Source organism: Peromyscus californicus, unplaced genomic scaffold (assembly GCF_007827085.1).
Source record: "Peromyscus californicus insignis strain IS unplaced genomic scaffold, ASM782708v3 Scaffold_12__1_contigs__length_115047231, whole genome shotgun sequence".
In the NCBI taxonomy this organism is placed as follows: domain Eukaryota; kingdom Metazoa; phylum Chordata; class Mammalia; order Rodentia; family Cricetidae; genus Peromyscus; species Peromyscus californicus.
Window position 1 is genome coordinate 2,772,022 of NW_026294413.1, and position 25,669 is coordinate 2,797,690.

The 25,669-nt window shown below is 47.1% G+C and overlaps 1 protein-coding gene across 2 annotated transcripts in view; it reads right to left on the reverse strand.

Moving 5' to 3' along the window:
• The window catches only part of Ubac2 (UBA domain containing 2), a 184,008-nt gene that overhangs the window by 2,620 nt on the left and 155,719 nt on the right, over nucleotides 1-25,669 (reverse strand). For both annotated transcript variants that reach the window (XM_052732403.1, XM_052732402.1), the window contains one exon: nucleotides 14,566-14,688. In XM_052732403.1, coding sequence (XP_052588363.1) covers nucleotides 14,566-14,688 — 123 coding nt within the window. The remainder of the gene's footprint in view (nucleotides 1-14,565; nucleotides 14,689-25,669) is intronic.

A 25,669-nucleotide genomic window follows, 5' to 3' on the forward strand; every position in this document is an offset into this window, starting at 1 on the left:
CACCACAGCTCTGACGTCACCATGTACTTGGTTGCTGGCATGGCCAGTTTCTTGCCTGTAGGCACTCTGGTCTCTTCTACAGAGGCAGCATGTGCTGAGTCCTGCTTGACGCCTGGGGCTTCTGTAGGCAGCAGTAGCCATATGCAAGGAGAGCTGAGGCAGGGGCAGTAACTGAGAAATGGAGGTAACCTAAAGCCACTGGGGGCAGGAAGTGCCAGGCTTGCACAGACCACAAATCTTGGTTGTGTGAGTACGGAGGCTTCCTGTACTGTGTTCATAGTAGTCTTCAATGCAGACAGGTGGAGCCCCCAAACTTATCCATAACCTGCTTTCTCAATTAGGCAAAGAGTTCAGGCTGGGTGTAATTACAGCACTTATGAGCCAGAGGTGAGAGGTCAAGTCTAGACCTGTCACAGTGAATACAAGGCCAGCCTAGGCTACATAAGATTCCATCCCTCTGTCTCAACAACAACCCCACAGAGATATTTACCGCCTGGACGGACTACCTACACAACAAAACATAGGACACTTGCAATAACGAGCAAATGATGAGACGGATAAATGCCAAGCTTTTTGCTGCTATACAGGGACAAATCTGAGGTCTTAGTGTCCGTTTTAAATTTTCTTTCTGGTTGAAGGCAAGTGCTGGGTACTATACATGGAAAGACCACGATTTCCCACTGAGCTCCAGCAGGTGAGCGGCTGAAGGAGAGGCTGATGTGGGGATGTCTCTTTAATGGGAATTACTATCAAGAAGAATGTATAGGACGGGGGACCTCAAGTGACCCAGAACTCTCCTCTCCCAAGGAACTCTGGGGCAGGGGCCGAGAGGAAACAGGCACACATGCACACTGGTCTGAAGCTGGAGTTTTAGCGTGTGGTTTTCAAACAGAAGGCATCGTTTATCTCAGTTATGGTCATGAGCACTTAGTGGGGATGAGGAGAAGTCTAGATTATAGCAGGAGGTGTTTGCCCTGCATCTTTCATTCCCAGGTCCCATGTCCAGGATGCATGCATAGGCTGCATTTCTCACTGTGGCTGTGGTTCGAATGATACACAAATTGATTCTGTAAGGATCAGCCTGTGCTGTGGTGGGCTGGCCCACACGCACTGATGGAGTGATGGCAGGGCTGGATACAGCTCAGCCCTGCCTGGTGTGGGGAGAACAAGGCCATTTCTTTAAAGCTTCCTTTCCCTTCCAGGTTCACTCCTCAGGTGAGCAGCAGAACAAGAGGTCTGCTCTGAGGTCCCAACGGGAAGTCCTTGCTCATGTGGACAGAACCTGTCATCATCTGTGGTGGCAGCTCCCCTTGCTCTCCTGGCTCCCTGGCTCTCCTGGCTCCCTGGCTCTCCTGGCTCCCTGGCTCTCCTGGCTCCCTTGCTCTCCTGGCTCCCTGGCTCTCCTGGCTCTCCTGGCTCTCCTGGCTCCCTTGCTCTCCTGGCTCTCCTTGCTCCCTGGCTCTCCTGGCTCCCTTGCTCTCCTGGCTCCCTTGCTCTCCTGGTTCTCCTGGCTCCCTTGCTCTCCTGGCTCCCTTGCTCTCCTGGCTCTCCTGGCTCCCTTGCTCTCCTGGCTCCCTTGCTCTCCTGGTTCTCCTGGCTCCCTGGCTCTCCTTGCTCCCTTGCTCTCCTGGCTCCCTGGCTCTCCTGGCTCCCTGGCTCTCCTGGCTCCCTGGCTCTCCTGGCTCCCTGGCTCTCCTTGCTCCCTGGCTCTCCTGGCTCCCTTGCTCTCCTGGTTCTCCTGGCTCCCTTGCTCTCCTGGCTCCCTTGCTCTCCTGGCTCCCTGGCTCTCCTGGCTCCCTTGCTCTCCTGGCTCTCCTGGCTCCCTTGCTCTCCTGGCTCCCTGGCTCTCCTGGCTCCCTGGCTCTCCTTGCTCCCTGGCTCTCCTTGCTCCCTGGCTCTCCTTCCTCCCTGGCTCTCCTGGCTCCCTGGCTCCCTGGCTCTCCTGGCTCCCTGGCTCTCCTGGTTCTCCTTGCTCCCTGGCTCTCTTTACTTCTCTCTGCTGGCACCCAGCTCTGGGCTCACCCAGCTCCCGCTGGCTCTACAGCCTCCCTTTGCTCTGTCATCTCTTCCAGGGGCTCTTCCCTTTGCTGCTGGCCTGATGACTCCTCCTCACCCATGTGACTTTTAGGCACCTGCCCTTTCCTGTCTCTGGCTAGAAGGATCCCAGACTAGAAATCCCTGGGGTCCTACAGACCCGTGTTGTGAGAGAACAACTTAAAAAGGGTTAATTTCGCCCCTCATGGTAGAGACAGCCTGTGGAGCAGCTTATATGATGGCAGAAAAGAAACAGAGAAAGAGACAGTTAGGTGCCAGGGACAGGGCATCCCAAGGACCTGCCCTAATGACCTGCTTCCTCCAGATAGGTCTCACTTCCCAAGACTAGTTAGGCTTTGACACAGGAGCCTGGGATGGACATTTGTATTCAAGCTAGCACCTTCCATTCCTGGGGCTAGGGATGTGGCCCAGGTAGTAAATGTTTGCCTAGCATACATGAGGCCCTTGGATTTAATTCCCAGCAGACACTGGACTTGACAGTGCACACCTGCAATCCTGGGACTGAGGAGATGGAGGCAGGAGCGTCCCGACTACATAATGGATTTGAGGCCAGCCTGGGGTACATGAGACGCCATTAAAATGAAAATCCACCCCTGTCTTAGTCAGTGTTCTATTGCTGTGAAGAGACACCATGACCATGGCAACTCTCATAAAAGAAAATATTTAATTGGGGCTGGCTTACAGTTTCAGAGGACTACTCCATTATCGTCATGGTGGAACATGGTGGCATGCAGGCAGACATGGTGCTAGAGAAGTAGCTGAGGGTCCTACATCTTGACTTGCAGGAAACAGGAAGTGATCTGTCTCACTGGGTGTGACCTGAGCATATATAAGACCTCAAAGTCTGCCTTTACAGTGACACACTTCCTCCAACAAGACCATACCTACTCCAATAAGGCCACACCTCCTAATAGTGCCACTCCTTTGGGGGGCCATTTTCTTTCAAACCACCACAACCCCTAAACCACAAAGCGTATTGCCATCTCATACGGCATAATACATTTATTCTATCTCTTGCGTCCTTGGTCTTAGTAATTCCATCAATGTCCAAAAGTCTCTTTGAGACTTAATACAAACTCTTAGCTATGAATCATGTTAAAACAAAAAAGAATTATCTACCACCAACACAAAATGGCATATGAAAACACTTCAATTCCAAAGGCAAGAACAGGAGTGAAGAAAAAAAAAAAAAGAAGAATAGACCACACTGCAGCAGAACAAACATGCTTGGTGTATAGAGGACACATGGTCTCACCCTGACTTGAGGTCTATTGGGCAGCCCTGTCTCCATCCACTGCTTTCCCTGGCATAAGTTCCCTGTTCCTGGCATTGCCATTATCACCACCTGCTCAGGGGTTGCCTTCTGTGACTCAGCCTTGCTACAATGCCTGGCCTCCCAGATTTTCCTTTGAAATATGGGTAGAAACTTGCATGAGTCTGAAACTCCTGGATTCTGCCTGTCTGTAATGCACCATCACAGGGATGATGCCTAGCTCTCTTACCAACCTGAGTAGTAGCTGGACCTCCATGAACCATGGCTTCGGGGGCTTAAGTGTCAAGTGGCTGGACCTGGGGAAATATCTTCCCAGGCATCTCTGTGTAAGCAGGGAGCCTTGAGACTCTGTTTTCAAGGGAAAGTCTGTCTTAGTTAGGGTTTCACTGCTGTGAAGACACCATGACCATGGCAACTCTTATAAAGGAAAACATTTAATTGGGGCTGGTTTACAGTTCAGAGGTTTAGTCCATTATCCTCATGGCAGAAAGAATAGCAGCACACAGGTAGACATGGTGCTGGAGAAGCAGCTGAGAGTTCTACATCAGGATCTGTAAACAGCAGGGAGAGAGAGACACTGGGCCTGGCTTGAGCATCTGAAACCTCAAGGCCCACCCCCAGGGACACACTTCCTCCAAGAAGGCCAAACCTACTCTAACAAGGCCACATCTCTTAGTAGTGCCCCTTCCTATGAGCCTGTAGGGGCCATTTTCATTCAAATCACCACAAAGTCTTTCAAATGAGTTTACAATTTTACATCCTGGACAGCTGTAGGTTGGGTCTGGTCAGTTCCTACCACACTGTGATGGCTATTCTTCGTGGTCAACTTGACTCCATCTGGAATGAACTAAAACCCTAAAGACTGGGCACATGTGTGAGGGATTTTTTTCTTAGTTAAATTATTCGAAGTGGGAAGACCACTTTTTTTTGGGGTTTGATTAAAATAGATTTTAATTTAAAGAAAATGTCACTTCCTCTTCAGTAGATGGTTTAGTAGAAATCACTACAGAGCTGACAGTGCAGTTGATTGGGTTCAGCCTCTAGCACTGGGGAGTTGGAGGAGGTAGAGTCACACTGATATTTCTTAGGGGCCAAACTAGCCATATGTAAAGAGTGTTAATAACCTTTAATAGATAAACAGGAAGACGACTTCTAATCCAGATCTTCTGAGGTGGAAAAAGCCACCTTTAATCTGGGTCACACTTTCTGTCAGAGGCCTATATAAAGAATATGGAAGAAGGAGGCTTGCTCTTTCTTTGCCTACTTGCTCCCAATCTAGCTAGCAAGTCTATTCCTTCACTGGCATTAGGGCCTACTTCTTTGGGATTCCTGTATATACTGAAGACCAGCTGGGACATCCAGCCTTAGTGGACTAAACAATTACTAGATCCTTGAGCCTTCTGTTGGTAGACAGTCATTGTTGAGTTAGCTGTACCGAAGTCTCTAAGTCATTCTAATAACCCCCCCATATGTATGTGTGTGATATACATCAACACATCTATACATATATGTGTGTGTGTGTGTGTGTGTGTGTGTGTATAGATATAGAGTCTATAAGTTCTGTTCTTCTAGAGAACCCTGACTAATACATATGCTCTTTGGTTTTTGTTATTGTTGTGTTTTTTTTTTTTTTTTTTTTTTCCGAGACAAGGTTTCTCTGTGTAACTTTGGCTATCCTGGAACTCACTCTGTAGACCAGGCTGGTCTCAAACTCACAGAGATCTGCCTGCCTCTGCCTCCCGAGTGCTGGGATTAAAGGTGTGCCCCCCACGCCCACGGCAATAAACATGCTTTTAAAGCATGCTTCCTACTGTCCCAGTAAAAAGTGCTTGGCTTCTTTGAAAATGCCACTGATTTCTTTTACAACCATACCACTTATGTCTACAACTTTCTACACTACTTTCTAGGCCAGACTGCACAGTTTCAAATCCTTCTGCTCAGCTTTTTGCTCCCAATTCTCACTATAAATGTGGTTAAAAGCAGGCAGAAAAAGCCAGGTTTCAGCCAGAGTGCATGCCATATTGAAATTTCTTCCACCAAATTAATTAGTAACTTTAAAACTTAGCTTCAAAGTGTTAGGACCTGGAAAAAGAATTCAGATAAATTATTTGCCAGAATGTAACATAAATTCCCTCCAGCCCAATTTCCAACAGTACCTCACAGCCTGGGCTTCACTGTATTCCTATTGGTCCTCTGATCTTCTGAGCTTCCCCTAGAAGCACCCATTAAGCTCTACTTAAAGAATTTCAGGCATAATCCAGCCCACATCTCCAAACTTCCAAATTCTTCCCATAACCAGCTCCACACACTTAGGATTTAGTTACAGCAATGACACTATTTTTAGTACTAAATTAGCTGGGTTTTTTGTAACTGTGACCAGAATACCTGACAGAAACAGCTTAGAGAAGGACAGGGTTACTGTGGCTCATAGCTTTAAAGGTCTAGCCCATGGTAACTTTGTTCCCATGTGACTGGACAGAACATCACGGTTGTGCTATGTGGCAGTTAGGAGGCAGAGGATGAGACCAGGAGGGGCCAGAGACAAGACACCCAAGGACCTGCTCCCCCACAGGGATGGGACACCCAAGGACCTGCTCTCCCAGTGTCCTGCTCCATCCAGTTAAAATCCCAATCCCTAAAATGTCTAGAACCTACAGAAACAGTGCCATCAATTAGTACTGAAGTTTTAATACGTGAGCTTGTTATTAAACCATAACACTTTGTCTCAGGATCCAGTGCTTTGGACCCCAGTCCTCATTTTCTCATTTCATGACATCTGAAAACATGATACCCAGAGCAGTATGGAACTCCACGGGTGTGGACTGACCAGTGTTTGTGCACATGTATTGTATGTTTGTGCATATGGGCATGTATGTATACATACCTATGTAAAGAGTTACATCATGTGAACTGGTTGGCTAGTTTAGCAGAAGCCTGCTAAAAACTTGAGAATTTTCACCTGGCACACTCAGGCTGGGTTTCTTAAATCTTACAGTGACCTTCTAGGTAAGATGACTATGTGTCTCTCCCTGCTTTTCAACCAACCCAAAGGACAGCATTAATTCTAATGCTGTCGTCAATCTCCCTTCTCAACTTGTATCTCCCAAGTATGCTTAGCAAAACCTCTGAACTTCATTTGAATCATTACTGATGATAATGTTTAAGCAGGTCAGATCAAAGATAGAGCCCTGAGCCTATGAGAAATTTCTCTCTGTTCGGTGGTTTATCAGCATGCTTAACCAGTTTCAAACCCATGTCATTTTATTCTGTTATCCATTCCACAGGTTGATGCCCTATCTCCACAATGATGAGATGCTGTACCTTTCAGTGACATCTTGTGTCAATAGGGTTATTTTGGTATCCTCAGACCACAGAGATTGTTCTGACATTTACACGTCACCTGGTGCTGATCTGGCTCATGCTGTCAGATACTAAATTTGCCATTCAGTTTTCTGAGCTCATTCTCTCCTTCCCTTGGGGCCTTTTACAGTGAGCATTACTGCCCACCCTCTCCAGCTCCCATCAGCTTGAGTGGCAAAGGGCTGGAGGGACACAAGTCATAGGAAAGAAAACCTCCCTGATGTAAACACTCCGATCAGTTATTTTCAGTCTTGGTTTCCAATGACATCTTAAGGTGGTTCTTTTCAATATTTCTGCTGAGGAACACTGTCTCTGAGTCAGTCAGTAGTGGGGTGGTAACATATTCCTTTTGTGTGTTGTCTATGAACATGTTCCCAATGACCGAGTCCCCTGGGAAAGGTTCCCTCTCCTGTGCTTGTCACCCTAAGTTCTTCAGGCACAGCTGTAGGTCACTTGTGTTTTGTACCTGGCCGGAAGCAGGTCTATATGCTACCGACAGGCAGCAGTCTCAGGGGCTGGTAAGTCATGACCTGGAGCTGATCGAGGTGAGCAGCGATGCCTGGCCACAGCTTTCTACTTGAGTTTTCCCTGCAGTGATGATGCATGTGGGAATTCAGAAGGGCTCTGGCATGCCGAGCTGCGCTGCAAGCACTGTCTGTCATGAGAATGAACGCTTTCCTTGTGTGCAGTCTCTCACCATCATCCCTTCTCAGACGTTAACAACCACGTGTCCAGCAGTGCTGGCTGGACAACTGAGCCAGGCTTCTCATAGGCCTTCACTGAAGTGTCTTCTACTAAAGGGGAGCAGCAAGCTTGGTGCTTCAGACTCTGTGGTCAGCCACCAAGTGCCTTGACCAGAGCTGGCTTCCACATTTATGTATTTTTCAGGGCTAAGAAGACATGTGTGTCTAGTGTTTCCACTGCTGACGGCCTGGTAGAGGCTTATCAGAGAGGCCTTTAAGGACCTGCGCCATGGAGCCACAGTAAAGATGGGTGGTTGGCAACCGCTTGTTATCTTGTCCCCTGACAGACGATGACCTCACCAGTGTCTGGGCAGGTCGGTCTCTCCCCACCAAGAAGAAAGCTTGACGTGCACTGTAGCCCAGGATGGGTTAGATGAGGGCTAATGTGGTCAGGCTCGGGATGTGAGCTCCTTAAGGAACTGATGGACAAAACGAAGAAGGCACCAGCAGGCCACACACACTTCACCCCAGTCACTACCAGATACCAGGTTGACAGCAATCTGTATGGGAGACTAATGAAATGCCCCGTGGGAGTTCTCTGAAAAGTCTTTCCTTCCACCTTTGCTGTCTCTCACAGCCCACTGGGTACCTTCCTCCTGCTCTGGCACCACAGAAGGCACTGTCTAAAACTACTGTGAAGTACCAGCTTAGCGTGCAGTGAGGGTTCTAGTCCAAATTCTAACCCACCCCTTTGCTCAGCTTTGTTTAGAATGCAACCACGGGTACATGTATGTATGTATGTGTAGATGTATGTATGTATGTATGTATGTATGTATGTATCTACCTCCCTCCCTCCCTACCTACCTACCTACCTATATAATTATCTATTTTTGAGACAAGGTTTTGATACATAGCTTTGGCTGGTCTTAAACTCTGTAGTCCAAGGTGGCCTCAAACTTGCAGCAATCCTGTGCCTCAGCCTCCCAAGTGCAGGGGTTACAGGTACAAGGGACCACACCAGCTCCTTTTCAGTCTTTCACAACTATTTGTTCACAGACATTAAAGTTCCCCAAGTGGAATATCCAATGCTGATTTTCTGTGACGGAGGTGAGAGCCTGAGACAACAGAATCTACAGGACACCCAGGGGAACCTCCTTTTTCTTCCTCCTTGGGTTGAGCATGCATTGTGCTAGTGTCCAGTCCCCTCCCACTGAGAGCAGACTGTGACTCTGGTCAGCTGCCTTTCATCAGCCCACCACAGGCGTCAGTGGCCTACTCAGCCTCCTGTGACATGAGGAACCTTGTGGCTGGCTGACCCAAGGAAAGGAACCCAGATAGGAACTACAGCCACCAAAGGGCACTGCCACTGTCAGCTGACAACAGGTAGACTATACTTTCCCTCCCACATATTCTTTAGAAAACAGACCACATCGTGAGAGAGGGAACCTCCACGTAGAGTCAGTTCTTTCCTAGTCTTTCCTTTTTTAAAAACACTTTTTTTTCAAATAACTTTGATGACTTGTTCACATCTCCCTATCTCAGGATGATTTTCACCCCAGAAGCTAGCAAAATGGTACCTCAGTTCTCCAATCCCAAGTCATCTCCTCTGTGATCCAAGTCAAATGGGACAGGCACTCCTTCCAATGATTCACAGCAACACCTTCAATGAGAGCTGTTTGGTTTGCTCAACAAAGACTGCGGTTTTCGTTAACTTCCCTTTAGCTGAGAGTGTCAAAAACAAATGGTGTTTTGGGTTTTTAACTTCCCAAATTCTGATGCTTATAGATCGAGATGCCCACCGGATAGTGGCCCCACCCGGTCCACAGCTGGGCGCCCCTCTGTGCTAGCTCACATGAACACCAATGTGATAAGCAGGGCCAGAGCTGCCCTGCCTGTCCATCATAAGCAGCATTTGTGTCCTGTTAGGGCCAGCTGCCCTCCCCCAGTGCTGCTGCCGGACGGTCCCTTGTGGGGCTGCAGCTCTTCTTCTTCCCACTCTGACAGGGGTTCTCGGTTATTTACATCCCTACCGGGGCCCCGTCTTTGGCTTAGCACATGGCAGGTCCTCAGGAAAGGGCAAGCGCCATGCCAACGTCTTTCCAGCATCATCAGGGATGGGCAGTGCAGCCAGGTGGTCATTTCAGGCTGACTAAAATGAAGTCAAACACAACCAGGAAAGGAAGTGGATTCACCTTCTGTCAGCGCTGCTTTCAGCTTGTTTAACTCATGTGTTACCTGAGAGGTCACCTTCGCAATGTAGGGAGGGTTCGAGTCTAGTTTGATATTTTCTTCCCTTCTTTGTTTTACAAACAAGCAAACAAAAAAGTAAATTTGACAAAATTTCATTATTTGTCAATTAAAATCTTATTTAGGGTCCAAGATTATTGCATTTATTTATTTGTGTGCATGTGCCATGGTGTATGTGTGGGGGTTAGAGGACAATTTGTGGGAGTGGATTTTCGCCTTCCGCCATGTGAGTCTGGAGAACATACTAAGGTCATCAGGAATGGTGACAGGCCGCTTTACCATACACTGATTCGCTAATTTTCAGGATGAGTGTGATTATCAGAATACCTGGTCAAGCAAGGAGGATGGGGTCACGCACTCATGAGTTCACAGCAGCAATGGCCACTTGTACAGAGTTCCAGGGCAATGGGGAGGGGCCCCAGCTGAGGAGTTGCTGACAGTAACGGCTGCCAGGGAAGGAAGGAAGTACTTTTTCTCCGGTGCTGCAGCCATCAGTCCAGTGCCCATGCTTCAGAACACAACTCCACGCCCACGCTTATGCAAGTAGCCTTCATCAAACTCAGTGGATCATTAAAAAAGGACAAAATGGGAGAGGGACTTGTCCAGAGGGAGTGGGAGAGGACAAGAGAAGGAAGTTGGGTGGGGGTATGATCCAAGCACATTATATACATGTATAAAACCTTCAAAGACCAAAACTATTAAAAAGAAAATACGTGGGAGGGAGAGGGAGAGAAAGAAATTCTGAAGATAGACATTCTAGCACATTTGGTGCACAGGAGATCATTTGACAAACTCGGTGCTTTGGTATGTTTTCATATATGTATAAAAGTCCATTTTTTCCTTAATTCAGCCCCCCCTTCCACCACCCTCCAGGCAACTCTGGTGAGCTCTCTTTGCAGCTGATGTCACCCCTCCCTCAGCATCTGTCCAGCTACAACAGGGCTGCTTCCCACTGTCCCGCACTTGGGGTGCAGTTCCCATCAGGCAGGAAGCACCCTCGTCTCCTCCCTGGGCTGCTGCTGTCCTTCAGCTCCTTCTCATGGTATACTCCATCTTTGCTACTCTGTCACACTGAGGCTGCTCTACCCTGTACACTGTACTGACAACGCAGAGCACTTCTTAGACTGTTCTGGGGACAGACCAGGACTTGAGTTTTTCTGTGTTCCTCACCGCATGTCTGTCTAAAGAAGGCAGGTGTGACATCCTGTCCCTTGGTTTCTTGGGGTCACCGTTAGATGGTACCCAGTGATGTATGGCTCTACCTTCACCCTAGCTTTCTCCATGAATGCCTCTTTTGGGTATAGAAAAAGGAGCTGGGATACCATCCTTTTAATGGGTGATGAACTGGCAGAGGGGCTATGGTTCTAATCACTGAAAATAGGGTTGATTCTGAAGAACTTGGGACTCTCAAACACCAGCGAAAGTAACAGAAGCAGCAGAGATGGCCTGCATCTGTGGCTGTAGGTTAACTTGTGACAGGATGCCTTAACATACACACACTTTCCTTGAACATTTGGCTAACCAAGCCCATGTGATACAGTTCCCATTGACTAGGTTTTCTTGCAGAACTCTCACTAAAATTCCTGAACTCTATGTGTATTGTAGAAAAACAAAATTTTTACATTTTTGGGGGGTTTAGAAAGCTACTGTATTGTTTCTGTTTCTGTTTTTGTTTTTTTGAGACGGGGCTTCTTTGTGTGTTACTGTTTCTTTGATGTATTAAAGTTACATGAGTCAGGGATTAGAAAAATGGCCAGTGGCTAAGAATGTACAGCTCTCTTACAGAGGACTGGAGTTTGATTCCCAGCACACTGTAAGCACACTGTGTGGCTCACAACCACCTTTGGCCTCTGCAGACCCAACGCTCATGAGCACACACCTACACAAACAAAATGCTCAGGTGAGGATGTAGTCCAGTGGTAGACTGCTTACTTAACACGCTCAAGGGTCTGGGTTTCATCCTCAGTACTGCAAAAGCAAACACCATAGGACCCTAACGCTTAAAAAATAAAAATGTATTTAATTGAAAAATTAAGGATAAAAAGTTTAATCATGCCGGGCGGTGGTGGCACACGTCTTTAATCCCAGTACTCAGGAGGCAAAGCCAGGAGGATCTCTGTGAGTTCAAGGCCAGCCTGGTCTATAGAGAGAGATCCAGGACAGGCACCAAAACTACACGGAGAAATCCTGTCTCAAAAAAAAAGTTTCATCATATTTCAGTATGCTAATAACATTTCTGATAGTGGCCAGCACTAACGAGCTAATTGAGGTCATATGTCAATCACAACTTTCTGAACTGTAAGCCCCTACAAGTCAAGCTTTTTTTTTTTTCCTAAGACAGGGTCTCACTGGGCAGCCCTGGCTAGCTTGGAACCTGCTGTGTAGATCCTGCTGGATTCAAACTCATGGGAATCTACCAGCTCTGGGATTAAAGGTGTGCACCACCATGCCCAACCGAGAACACCTTTTCATTCTTCTCTAATAGCATGCCAAGAGTGTGCATTACAGTTAGTGGACTGTGAGAACCCTGATGGTCTGCACCTCATCAGGAACATCAAAACACAGGATTCAGGAAGCAAGTGAGAAAGAAAGAGGATGGACGGGGGGAAGGAGTGAGAGGTGGATGGAGACGGGAAGGCAGGCCTCTCGTGAGTGTGTATTACACACGAAGACTAGGAGGAGAGGTAACAGCTCCTTTGCAGTGATACCGACAACATGTTATCCTCAGCACTGTCATTCTGGGAGGATCAAGGAAAAATGACTCACGAGGGGGAAACCCTGTAGACTAATGACACATTTTCACATTCTCCTCCTCCTTTTGACATCTTTTTTCTTCTTCTCCCCAAACTGCCAAAACCAAGAAACAGCTCACCTGTCAATACTTCAGATGGCCAGAGTCCGTCTGTGAAGAGTGTGACTCACAGCTTTATCAGTCACAAAACAGAATCTGGTGTTTCTTTTTACCAGATGGATAGAGATTATCTTACTTTCTAAGCTGTCATTTCAAGGGTCTGACAAATGCCAAATTATTGAGACTTCTTCCTCATCTCTGGGATGATATTAGCCTAGGGAATTTTTTTCTTTTCTTTGAGACAGGGTTTCTCTGTGTAGCTCTGGCTGTCCTGGAACTTGCTCTGTAGACCAGGCTGGCCTTGAACTCAGTGATCTGCCTGCCTCTGCTTCAGGAGTACTGGGATCAAAGGCATGCACCACCACCACCTGGAGAGAATTTTTAAAGAAGGTAGGGCAGATGAACTCTAATGGCCAGATGCATTGCATGCCTCTAATCCTGGTGCTGGAAGGCAGAGGCAGCAGGATCATGAATTAGACCAGCCTGGGCTTTCAAAGTGAGGCCTTGTCTCTAAAAATAAAATAAGCAAATAAAAAAGAACTCTGGCTGCACATCTGGTCCTCTGCTGCCAAAACCTTAAAGAGTTAGTGAAATACAAGCCTGAGGCAAGAAGCTGCCAGGTAAAGGGGCCAACTGACCAAGTGGCAGCAGCTGAAGTTATCAGGCACACTGACCCAGGCAGGACTCAGGCAGGGGTGTGGGAGGAGCCTACTCATGGCTCTTCTGAGTTAGAGTATGGATGGACCATTTTTTTTTGTAGCAGAAGCTGAGGACAAATGGCCTGGCTGGTGTAGCCAGCTGTGGAAACCTGCCTTTCCCAGGCAGGGGGAAATTTCAAGTGTCATCACTACAATGTTTTGGACTTTAACAAAATTTGAAACATTTTTCTCATTTGAAATAATTTCAGTCGTGAAGCTTCAGAAGATCCCTAAGGAACCAGAGTTCCTTAGGCAGCTGCTGTTTTATCAAGTTGCTTCATTACCCCGGGCCAGAGCTGTGTTCCCAGCCACTGTGAGTGTAGCTTCACTGACATTCTTATCCAGCCTAGAGTCCAGGCCATCAGCTGATGAACAAAAACAGCCTTTCCCTGCAGGGTCTCTTTTCCACAACGCCAGCCCAGGCCACAGACCTCACTGAGGTGGAACAACTTCCTCATCTCCTCTAACCTGGGGCATTGGCAACATTCTTGTTTTTGAAGAATACCGGGTAGGTACTTTACAGGTCTCTCAGGTTGCACAAAATTCTGTATTTTGAGTCCCTTTCAGAGTATAAATACGCCTCTTAGTTCCATTATTGATAATGTTAATTTTGATAACTGGGTGGTGCCCAATTTCTTTATAGTTATTATTTTCCTCATGTAATTAATAAGTATCTTATCGATGGGGAAAGAGCCCAATTCTTTATATATTGATGCCTTTTCCTCGAATTGATGTTTACTATGGTAACTGCAAAATTGTGTTGTTGATTTTTTAAGAATCATAAAAGTCAAAACCACACAAAGGTGCTTTTCTCTCTGAGCAACCTTCTATTCCTCTCCCAATACCCTGTAAGAAGTCAACTTCATCCATTTCTTTTTTATTCTGTTTTGGTGATGAGGTCTTGTTATTTGACCCAAGCTGTTCTGGAACTCAAGATCCTTTTGCCTTAGCCTCCTATATACCAAGATTACAGTTATGTACTACCACACCCAGCTAAGGATGTGGTGTGTGTGTGTGTGTGTGTGTGTGTGTGTGTGTGTGTGTGTGTGTGTGTGTGTTTGAGCACGCCTGTATGCCCATGCAGAGGTCAACCTTGAGTGTCCTTCCTCAGCTGCTATCCACCTTGTTTTTTGAGACAAGAGCTCCTTCTTCTGAGACCTGAGTCTTGCCAATTAGGCTAGTCCGGATTGCCTAAGCAAGCCCTTGGTCTTCCTATCTTGGCCTTCCCAGGACTGAGATTGCCAGTGTTGGCATTTTGATACTCTGGGCCTCATGCTTCCATGACATGCACCTTACCAACTTTCTCTACAGCCCCAAACCAAGCTTTGATTTCTTGTTGGCCCAAACTGCTTCAAGTCTGCAGTGTGGATTAGACTGAGTACAGGTGTCATTGGTTACCTGCTCCTCAGAAACTTCCAGGGGAGGAGATGCTCGCTGTTCAGATCGAGGACCATCTTGATAGTTGATATTTCGTCGCTGACGTAAAGGGGGGAAAAGCCGATTCCAATTGATCATTCCTCCCTAAAAAGAGAGCAACAAAGAGTTATCAGGAAAGGAACAGAATGTTCCACATCTCACAGAGCCTCCCCACAGGCAGTCATAGCTCCAGCTGGGAATGCTGCAGCGCTCTGCAGTCCCGTGATGCAAACCCCAAATTTCCAACCCCTCAACCAAGAGGATACACCAGCCCCTGCTCTAGGCTCAGAAGAGAAGAGTGTCCTGTGCAACTGGGCACACTACATCTAACCTCAGTCTCACTGACCCTGTCCCAACAGTGGCTACGGCCACATTTTAGGAGCTCAAGGCTTTGCAGGATATAATGGAGACTCAGACATGGAAAAGGAAACAAGAAGAAAACCAAGGTTCCTCCCACAGCCATTTCAGATGCCACTGCTATCTTCTATGTCCTTACTCCTGAGCATCTCTGGAGGAGGGAGACCAAAGGTTGTAACAAAGCTACATCCAACAACAAGCTAGAGAGAGCCAAGGGTGAAAGATTCACAAGTTAGGATCAATAACTTACTGAGTATAGGCTCTGTAGATACCAAAGACAGATGACAAATCCACTTCTGGCTTCAAATCTGAAGAAAAATGCATGGCACAGTGCTTTCTAAATATGCCCATTTTTAGCTGTGTGCAGATCTTTGAATTTACTAATTTAAAAATGTCTACTTCTAGACATCTTAGAGTTCCTGAAAATGTATATACTGTGAAAGTCTGAAAATCTTCCTCCTTATAGAGACCTATAACACCTAAGGAAAATACTTAAGGAAGAAATGGAAATCCTAAGGTACCAGAAACAAGTAGACACAGAGAACCAGAGCAGAATCAAGCTGGGATGTAGCCAGCCAGTAACCCAGTCAACCAAACAAAAGGTCAAGAAATCAGAGGCAAACCTAGGCACAGAGGAAGCTACACTGTTTAATAAATAGGTCTTGGATGATGGCCAAAGACATGAAAAGTTAAAGCTAGACTTCTGTCTCAGACAATATGTGAAATATGTTCCCCAGATTAGTGACTGAAACATGGGAACTAGAGACCTTTAAGAGCTTTTAGAAGGGTACATTCATGTCATTGTGACAGGGAAAAGATTTCTCAAACAAATATATGAAAAAGATGGCTAAAAAAATCATTATTTACCAGTAAGAACTTACAAGTTCAGTTGTTGTTGACTAAAACAAAACAAAGTTGAAAGACAAACTACATATTAAAAGAAAATGTTCACAACATGTAACAGATAAGAACATTCACATATATAAAAAAACACTACTGAGAAAAACTCAAATGACAAGGGACAAGTAGTGTATATAATAGACATTTACAGTAGAGGAAGCTTCGAGTCAACAAGCCTGCTGTTGGGGAATGCAAATGAAAACGATCAGGTATCTCATACCAACACCGCCATTTGTGAGGATGACTAAAGTCAACGTGAACTCTACAGGTTGCTGGTGACAGTATTTACTAGGGATCTGGAAAGCCTTTTCCATGCTAGCCTCCAGCACCTCCCTCTCCGGGTGGTAGTGAATGCTGAAAAGGTTCTTTAGGAGAATGTTCTGTGATGCAGTGATAATGACGGAAACCCAACCCCACCTTGCCCCTCTGCCCGTAATACAGGAAAGTACTGAGAAAAGGGCTCCAGGGCTCTCAGCTCTCAGGTGTTTTCACACAGGGTTTAATATAAGCCTCTACACACAGGAAGCACCTCCCTTACACTGTCTTTTTCAAAGGCAACAGCCACACACAAAGGTGTAAGGAAAGAGCTTGCATTTTGAAAAGACATTTTATAAAATACTAGTTATTAATTGGCAAGATGATTTTTAAAGGAAGTTTCTTGTGCAAATGAACAACTGTTTTTTTTTTGTTTTTGTTTTCCTATGCTGAGCAACAGTGACTGTTTCTAGCATCTTAAGCAGAAGCTGTGTGAACAGGCATCCATGCTCTCCAGACTATAGCATGTTCTGGATGAGGTGGCTAGACCACAGGAGCACACTGGCCAGGGCACATGGGGCTCCATGGGCTGGGCACATGGCCTTATTCTGGTATTCATAGAGTTGATCATCTTCTGCAGGAAGACAAGACACCCAGAAATAGAAAAACCAAAACAGTGACTTCTGGCATTTATGAGGGAAGCCATGAGGCATACCCAAAGGGCTAGAAAAGCACTGAGTGGCCCTCGACCAAACGTGGCCAGAGCATGAATGAAGCTCAAAGCCTTGGCGCTGGGGTTAAATCAAAAGAAGAGAGTTTAACAATGGGGAAGAGCATAGGTATTTCATCAGTGTGTCAAGGACAGAGCAGGAACAAAGCCATGCCAAGAGCAGTCTCTAGAGCTAGAATGCCTGTGTTCAGACCCCAGCTCTGCCTCTGCCCGTGGGACCCTGATCATCAGTTTCCTCAAATGTACAATGGGAACAATGCCTCAGGTTCACAGGAGTATGAAGGTGTGATGAGAATGCTCTACACGTAAGCATTTAAGACAGAGCCTGAAGACAGCACAGAGCTACTCCTTAATACAGGGATCTATGACATGGCCTCTCTGCAGCTTGCTATGGACCCTGGAGGAAGGATGGATGGAGGGACTGCACCCCCTCTTCCCTGCTGTTCTGCCACCCCGATGTTACCCAGTACAGCTGGAACAACTTCCTTAGCCAAGTGGGTGCTCAGAAAGATTGAACTGGGGAGTTGTTGCTGGATCCTAACGGCCCCACTCCAGGTTGGCTCATAAGGAAGTACATATGTGCATGCCTGGGCAACTGGTTTGAGCCAATTTCCTCGACCCTATGGGCCTGTCCTACTACAAGGAGTAATAACAGGATGTTATGAATGTGATGTCTCAGAAAACTTACATGCTTCCAAAGCACCCACATTTTAATTTTTGTTTTTGTTTTTCGAGACAGGGTTTCTCTGTGTAGTTTTGCACCTTTCCTGGAACTAACTCCCTCTGTAGTCCAGGCTGGCCTCGAAGCACACGCCTTTAATCCCAGCACTCGGGAGGCAGAGGCAGGCATCCACATTCTAAAATGGTGGCCTCTGGGAAGAGCTACACCTGTCACTCTCAGTTTTTGCTGTTCAGAACATCCATTATCCATCTGCCAGGAGTGAGATACAGTGCTCACACACTGGGCCTGCTGTTCAGAACATCCATTATCCATCTGCCAGGAGTGACATACAGTGCTCACACACTGGGCCTGCTGTTCAGAACATCCATTATCCATCAGCCAGGAGTGAGATACAGTGCTCACACACTGGGCCACCTGTACTGTGCTGTCTGTGGCTGCTACTGATGGACCACTGTGCTGGAAGACTCCTAGAAAGGTCAAGAGGTTAGCACCAAAATGTAACATGAAGGGCTAGAGAGAGGCTCAGAAGCTGAGCGCTCATACCAGTCATTCTTTCAGGGGTCTGCAATTTGGTCCTCAGCACCCACATTAGGCAGCTCACTGACACCTGTAACTCAGGGGGTCAGATTCCCTCTTCTAGTCTTCCAGGACATGGACACGGGGACACACACACACACACACACGAGAGAGAGACAGAGAGAGAGAGAGAGAGAGAGAGAGAGAGAGAGAGAGAGAGAGAGAGGAAGAAGGAGGAAGAGGAGGAGGAGGAGGAAGAGGGGGAGGGAGGGAGACAGACAGATGGACATACATACATACACAAATATAAATCAAAATCAAAATAAATCTTAATATTGAAATGACTGTTCAGGGACCCAATGCTAGAGCAGAGGGGTGAGGTTGAGTTGTATGAAGCTTCCTGACCCTGCCACAGGACAAGGCTTTCCAGTGTTTCACCTCACGGCACATACAGAAGACACAGGCATGCACAGCATGGAGGAGAGCAGGAGCTGCTCACGGCCAGCCTGGCAGCTCAGGTGCCCTGAGGACCCAGGGGGTCAGTATCCCAGGCTATTTCTGACCATGGCACAACACTGGAAAGCTCTACTCCAGACCCAGGGGGAGGACACGGAGATACCAAGTGTTTCCCGTGTAGCTGCTGAGACCTTATGCAGCAATGCCAGAAAGAGACTCAGGGCAGTGCTCACTCCGCGTAAAAGCTCAGAATCCGGTGTGCAAATCACGGAGCACATGCTCCTCTGGTCGGCGGAGCCTCCTCAGCTGCGTCCCATTTGACCTCCAGCAGTGCTGGATCTGCTGGCCACTCCTCAACACAGCCTTTTCTCTGGGCTCTGGTGACATCATACGTCTGTCTTTCCAGCCCTGTGACCATGTCTTAGTGTCCTCCAGAATCTCCTTCTCATGTCCTTCAAACAATATCCCCTAAGGTTGTGAGTTTCTTTTTCGTGTTCTGTTGGCAAGCTCTTACCTATTTCCAGGGCTTTGGGCACCATGATTGTGGTGAGGATTCTGGTCTAGGTGCTGTGCCTCATCGCTATAGAACCAGATGTCCTGGAAATACCTCCACCTGAATGTTCTAAAGGTACCTCATATGGAGCACACCCCAAACCTACCTTCAGTCCTATTTTTATCCCATGTCCCAACCCGAGAGTGATGTCCACATCTGCTCACAGCATAAGCAGGTCTCCAGGCTTTGTCTTCTTCTGGTGCCATACTGCTCTGTGTCAAACTACTTTCCAAGGCAGGGGAGAGATACAAGTTCTACTGTGTCCTTCCTCTATTTAAAAGCCCTTCAATCCCCCCCATTTAAAAACACTAATGAATAACACCCACTAATTCCTAATGTTTTAAAGGTTTTTTTTCCATTTTATTTGTGTGTACATGTGCGTGCATTTGTGCACACACACCACAGCATGAATGTGAGGTCAGAGAGCATACAGGAGTAGATTTTCTTCTTCCACCATGTGGGATGTGGAGAACTGAATTCAGGTCACCAGGCTCAGTGGCAAGGGCCCGTACTTACTGAGCCATCTCACAGGTCTCAATTGCTAACATTAAAAAAAGAGAAATAACTATATTTTCTGAGTTAGAAAAAGAATTAATGAGAACAGTGGTACTGTTTTCTATGTTGCAGACCTCTTTACTATCTAACTAACAGAAAGCTGCACACTCGTATCTGCTTGTGCATCACTTCTATTCTACCTGGTTTTTGAAGCACTGGAGATAAATAGAAACTAAAGGCAGCACATACAAAGCCTTTCCATTTACTACAGAGACCACACTGACACTGTCAGCACATCCCCAGTGCTCAGGACAATCAAAATGTTTCCCAATGGCAGACCAGGCTGCTGCGTCTAGTGATCTTTCTTACCACCCTGCCCTCACCTTCTCTGTTCCCACTGGGGAGCCTGTGATCACTCCCCACGAACGAGCGGGGTTAGAGATCTCACTGTGCTGTCAGCTCTCTACACGTTTCAATTGCACACTGACTGGCCTGACTCTCCCACAGGCTGTACACCCCACCAGGGCTGAGACTCCATTCTGTTCTGTGTAGAGCTGGCACAGTAAGATACTTGGGAAATACCCACTGCATGGATGAGTGAATGGACAAATACACAGGAGAGCACACCGCTGAGCTATGTTATATAGGGCTTTCTTAGCAAAGGTACAGAGTTAGTTATAACTAACCTGTAAAACTAGGTGGTAGGTTAATAAAGCAGGTGGGGTGGAAGGGTGGGAGGGCCGGAGGAAGGAGGCTTGAAGGACAGAGGAACCTATTCTCTCACACAAGAACAGGTGGGAGGTTGTGGAGGTGAAGCGCAGCCACAGGGGCAGCTCCTCAGATCCCAGGGTTAACTATAATTCTCCATGCTGCTCTCACATCTCCGGGGGAACTGCAGCTTGCAGAGTAGGTATGCGCATGCTTAGCTTCATTTATTAGCATGCAGCATGCTGCCTGTCCTGGGAGAGGCCGGGTGAACATGTGCTATGAGAGATCCAACTATTTCCTATGACCCAAGAGAGCTTAGCTGAGTAACAAATGCACATTACCAACTGAGCAGGGCACTGGGGATGGTGCAAGGTAGCCCAGCCAACCGTGAACTGATGGTAAGTTACTAGTTTAGAGGAGGGAAATACTGTCCAAGGCCACTGCTCAGCAAGAGCTTCTTGGCAAAAAATGGGGGAGAAAAGCAAAAGGAAGTCTACCTCCATCACCACAATACAAACTAGCAATGCATTCTTTATTTGGATAAGAAATAGGAGGGATAATACAAAGCACAGAATAAACCCCCTTCTGAAAAAAACAAAACAAACCACCAGTTCACTGGCAATATCTTGAGGACATGAAGCTTCAGAGAAAACCCTAGAAGGCTGTACCTTGTGCTGTAGAGGGCCATCCCTCTCTTCCTGTGTACTCAGCACAGAGCTTTCTGTCTGCTCCTCAGGCTTGGCAGGTGTTAGAACAGTGGCCTAGGAGGAACTGGATAGCCATTGACCCAGAACTCCACACTGCTGTGATGGCTCTCAGTTTCAGTTTTTGTATGGTTCATCCTGCTGACCTGTTTTGGACTGAGAGCCTTCAAGCTGCCCTGGTCTTTCCAGCAAGTCCCATGGTGGTTTGACAGGAACTCCACATCCTGCTGTTCAGGCTTGGAGTCTCTGGCTCAGGGGACAGCAGTTCGGGCCACATTGCTATCCTTAGTCATACCTCTCTTTCCCCTCTTGCTCTGTCATGAGCCTTGCCCATTTCCACAGGTTGGGACCACAGCAATGTTTCTGGAGACCGAACTGGGGGACAAGAGGACACCAAGGGGGCGGGTACAGTGGTATAGGAAAGCTATGTTACAGACCAGAATAGGGCTCAGCAATCCTTGCAAAGACTTTTTAATCAGAGTTGAGTCTGCAGACAGATCCCCAGGTCTGTTTATTTTCACTGATGACATTTCTCCTGAGAGAATGGAGACACCCATTGTGGCTCTCTCTCCTGAGATATGGAACCACTGTCACACTGGGTTAACAATGGGTTACATCAGCTTCAACATCAGCTGCAAACTCAGTCGTAAATATTTTTTCTTTGATTCAGCAAGCAGGTAAATCCCACATGGGGAGCCACAGGGGTGACAGGGGCATCCTGGAAGAAGAGTGGTCGGATTCAATTCCAGCTTCCCTGGTCACCTTGGCCACAAGCTTTGGACACTTCTCTGTGGACTCCTGTGAATCCAGGACAAGCCTCTTTTAGGAGGCTGTGATAACTGAGGATGCTACTGGGTATCTGTAGACCATGCCACACAGCAATATGCTTTCTGACTTCGTTTTGGCCACCAAGGAGGTGGTGCAGTGCCGTGTATGTTGTGTGCATGTGTGTGTGTATATGTTGTGTGCATGTGTGTATGTGTGCGTGTGCGTGTGTTTCTGTGGCTTCATAGCTCCAGCCTTGACTGGAGAACCTCTTGCACAGGCAGATCATACTGCTTCCTAGAGTGAAGACGTCTTTCCCCTCCTGATTTGACTTCAGCATTCATGAACACCACACACTAGTGTACAAGGTAAGGTCTCATGCACACTTTCCAAAAAAACTAGGAATGAAAGCATGTCATTCAGCATGGGCAAGTCCACTCCTGCCCAGTATCTCATTCTCCTTCTTTCGTTCCTTCCTCTGCCAAGTTTTTGATCATTTTTTTTCCTGCCTAACTTTAGTTCTACACAAAATTATTGAAGGTTAAGTCAAAACTAGAATTACCTCTAGTACTTGTAACTGGTACATGTTTTGACACTTTGTCAAAAATGAGAGAGAATGACTCAGATTTCCCTTTTCTTTTCACATTTCCTCCCTGAGATGCTGTCCATTTTTGTGTCTTCAGCAGTCAGCTCTCACTCCTGACCATGGTGAGAACTTTGCCAGGGCAAACATCAGCTTTCCAGTCTAACGGCAGCCAAGCTCTTCTGCAGCCCTGGGGGCTCTTCCAGACTCAGCTCTCGGCTTTGCACCTCAAACTCCTAACTCTCAATGATGGTCTACTCTTCCTTTGTGGGGGTCTGCCACTACTGTGTCTTTGTTGCCCCATTTTGAGATTATATTGTTGGCCTCTTGATGACACAGTTGCTATTTACACTTTCTCCAATCTAAGCTACACACCACTGCGGGTGACCCTGCACTCAAGCTCCCACAGCAGCACCACCACAACGGAAAACCTCCATCATAATGTCTGAAACATCTGTCCTATTTTAGTGGTCCAAACTAATCCCATCCTAAAGTATTTCTTACCCTTTCCCAGCACTTTCCTCACTTAGTATGCCCCTCTTCATGTATACCGGTGTTAACTCAAATGGTCTGATCCCTTGGAATGTGCTCCCCCATTTCCTTGGGGCTTCCCCCCTTTCTGTGCAGGCCCATATCCATGTCAGCTTCACTCATCAAATTCCCCCTTCCTCTCCCTCTCTGGCCAGGCTCTATGGGACACAGTCATTGTACCAATTCCATACAGGGTAAACCCTGGAGTTTGGGTTTCCACATGTGTACAATGGCAAGCTGAACTAGATGGTTCTTAAGCTGACCGAGTGCCTCTTCTTCACTGGACACTAGTGAACATCTTGGAAGCTGAGCAGTCTTCTTTCTGAAAGAGCCTTCACTGTTGGAGCAGACGCCTCACATCCCTGCAGAGCAGCTGTGGACAGAGCTCCTAGGCACCCAATGGACATGTCCCCTGTCTCTCACTCTCTTCAGCTCCTTTGCTAGCAGTACTGAACCCAAGAGGGATCTGCAGGGAGACACAGCTCCTTGGGTGATCACCCTTCTAGAGTCAGAGCAGGGGGGTAGTGTCCCCCTCCCAAGGAAGGCAGATGGAGAAGTGAGTGATATACATAGTGCTTCTCTCGTTTAGGTGATGTGCTAAACCATGAAGCATGGGCACACAATCTGGGAAAGTGCAACATCATTTAGGTGATGTGCTGGACCACAGAGCATAGGCACACAATCTGGGAAAGTGCAACATCATTTAGGTGGTGTACTGGACCACAGAGCATGGGCATACAATCTGGGAAAGTGCAACATCATTTAGGTGATGTACTGGACCACAGAGCATGGGCACACAATCTGGGAAGTGTGACATACACACATACAGATCCATCACTTCATCAGGAAGAGCTCAGCAAACCTTGGCTGGCCAAACTGTGTTACAATCTCTGAAAAGAGGGCATGGCTCACAGCTCTGGAAATTCTGGGCTTCTCAAGAAGAAGGAATTAGAGTACATTCTGTCTTTGAAAGCAACAGAGATGGGCTCTTGGAGGAAGAGAAGGGGCGAACACTGTCGATCAACATTTAACATGACGCTTCATGTCCCATCGCTACACTCACTTATGGTTTGAAAGAGTAAGTAACACAAGTGAGTCGAGGAAGAATATCCAACAGAGAATTAGAGTCGTTGATAACTTCTGTACCTTCAAAGAGAATTACAGTCACTTACCTATCCTCCTAAACACCATGAGACCGTACAGTGCTCTTCTTTCTCATGAAGACACCAAAACAGAATGGAAAATAGAAATGATTTTCACGAATGTCACTTAATGAGTCAGGTTTGGAAAAGTGTTAGAGTTTTGACTGATCCTATCTTTCTGGGCTGAATTTCACCAGCAAGGTCAGCAAGAGCAGTGACAGAGCGCGAAGACATGGCGGCATGGCTGCAGGAGGCGCAGACCGCGATCAGCAGCTCTCGCCTCGGCCTCACCGAGAACAGAGGACTTGCATCTTGTTCTCACTCCACTGCAGATTTTTATCAACTAAGCTCTGGTGACTTATCCCACATCTGACACTGCACACTCACACACTCATGGGAGCAGAGTCATAAAGGAACCAGCTCGGGCTGGTTAGACTCTGTTGACAAAGAAGCACAGTAATTTGATGAGAATTGTTCTCAAATCAAATCCTATCACAAAGTGAAAGAGCACAGCCAAGTGCAGAGATGCACGTGTGCCAGTCGGTGTGGCACCAGCTGAACTCAGGCCTGTGTGGCTGTTCCCTTTGGGTCCCAGGGGTGCCTTGAGATGTCCACATAGGTAGAGGCGCCACTCCCGCCTCTGCCTGATGATGGCATTTTTCCTAGGAGAGCCAGGATGACACTTTACTATGACTGTCTCTTCTTCCTGTCACATCAAGGTCAGAACACAGTGCCTGGCTCAAAGCTCCCCCAGAACCTGGCTCTGCACGTTTTGTGGAAAAGATGCTAATGAACACAGTTGGGTTCGAGAGGTCGAGCGGTGCAGAAGCCTCTTCTAAATCAAGCTAGCCAAGTGACAGGAACAACAGAGGGGTGGTACCTGTCAGCATAAAGCTATACTCCATGGCCTTGCTCTCTAAAACATGGGAAAAATCATGCATGTGCTGCAATACATGGGAACCTTGAAAATGTGATGCCAAGTCAAGGAAGGCAGCCAGACACCAGCTAGTGTAAACTCCATTCACAGAGACATCCTCAAGAGGCAAATTTACAGATATAAAGTGGGCTTGTGAGACAGGAAGATTTGGGGAGTGGCTGCCAACAGAAAAAAAAAAATTAAATTAACTTTTTTTTTTTTTAATTTATTTTGCTAGTGTAAACTCCATTCACAGAGACATCCTCAAGAGGCAAATTTACAGATATAAAGTGGGCTTGTGAGACAGGAAGATTTGGGGAGTGGCTGCCAACAGAAAAAAAAAAATTAAATTAACTTTTTTTTTTTTTAATTTATTTTGCAATACAATTCAGTTCTACATATCAGCCATGGATTCCCTTGTTCTCCCCCCTCCCGTCCCCCTCACCTTCCCCCCAACCCCCCCCCCCCATTCCCATCTCCTCCAGGGCAAAGCCTTCCCCACAGACTGAGGTCAACCTGGTAGACTCAGTCCAGGTAGGTCTAGTCCCCTCCTCCCAGGCCGAGCCAAACAATCCTGCATAGGCCCCAGGTTTCAAACAGCCAACTCATGCAATTAGCACAAGATCTGGTCCCACTGCCTGGATGCCTCCCAAACAGATCAAGCCAATCAACTGTCTCACCCATTCAGAGGGCCTGATCCAGTGGGGACCCCTCAGCCACTGGTTCATAGTTCATGTGTTTCCATTCATTTGGCTATTTGTCCCTGTGCTTTATCCAACCTTGGTATCAACAA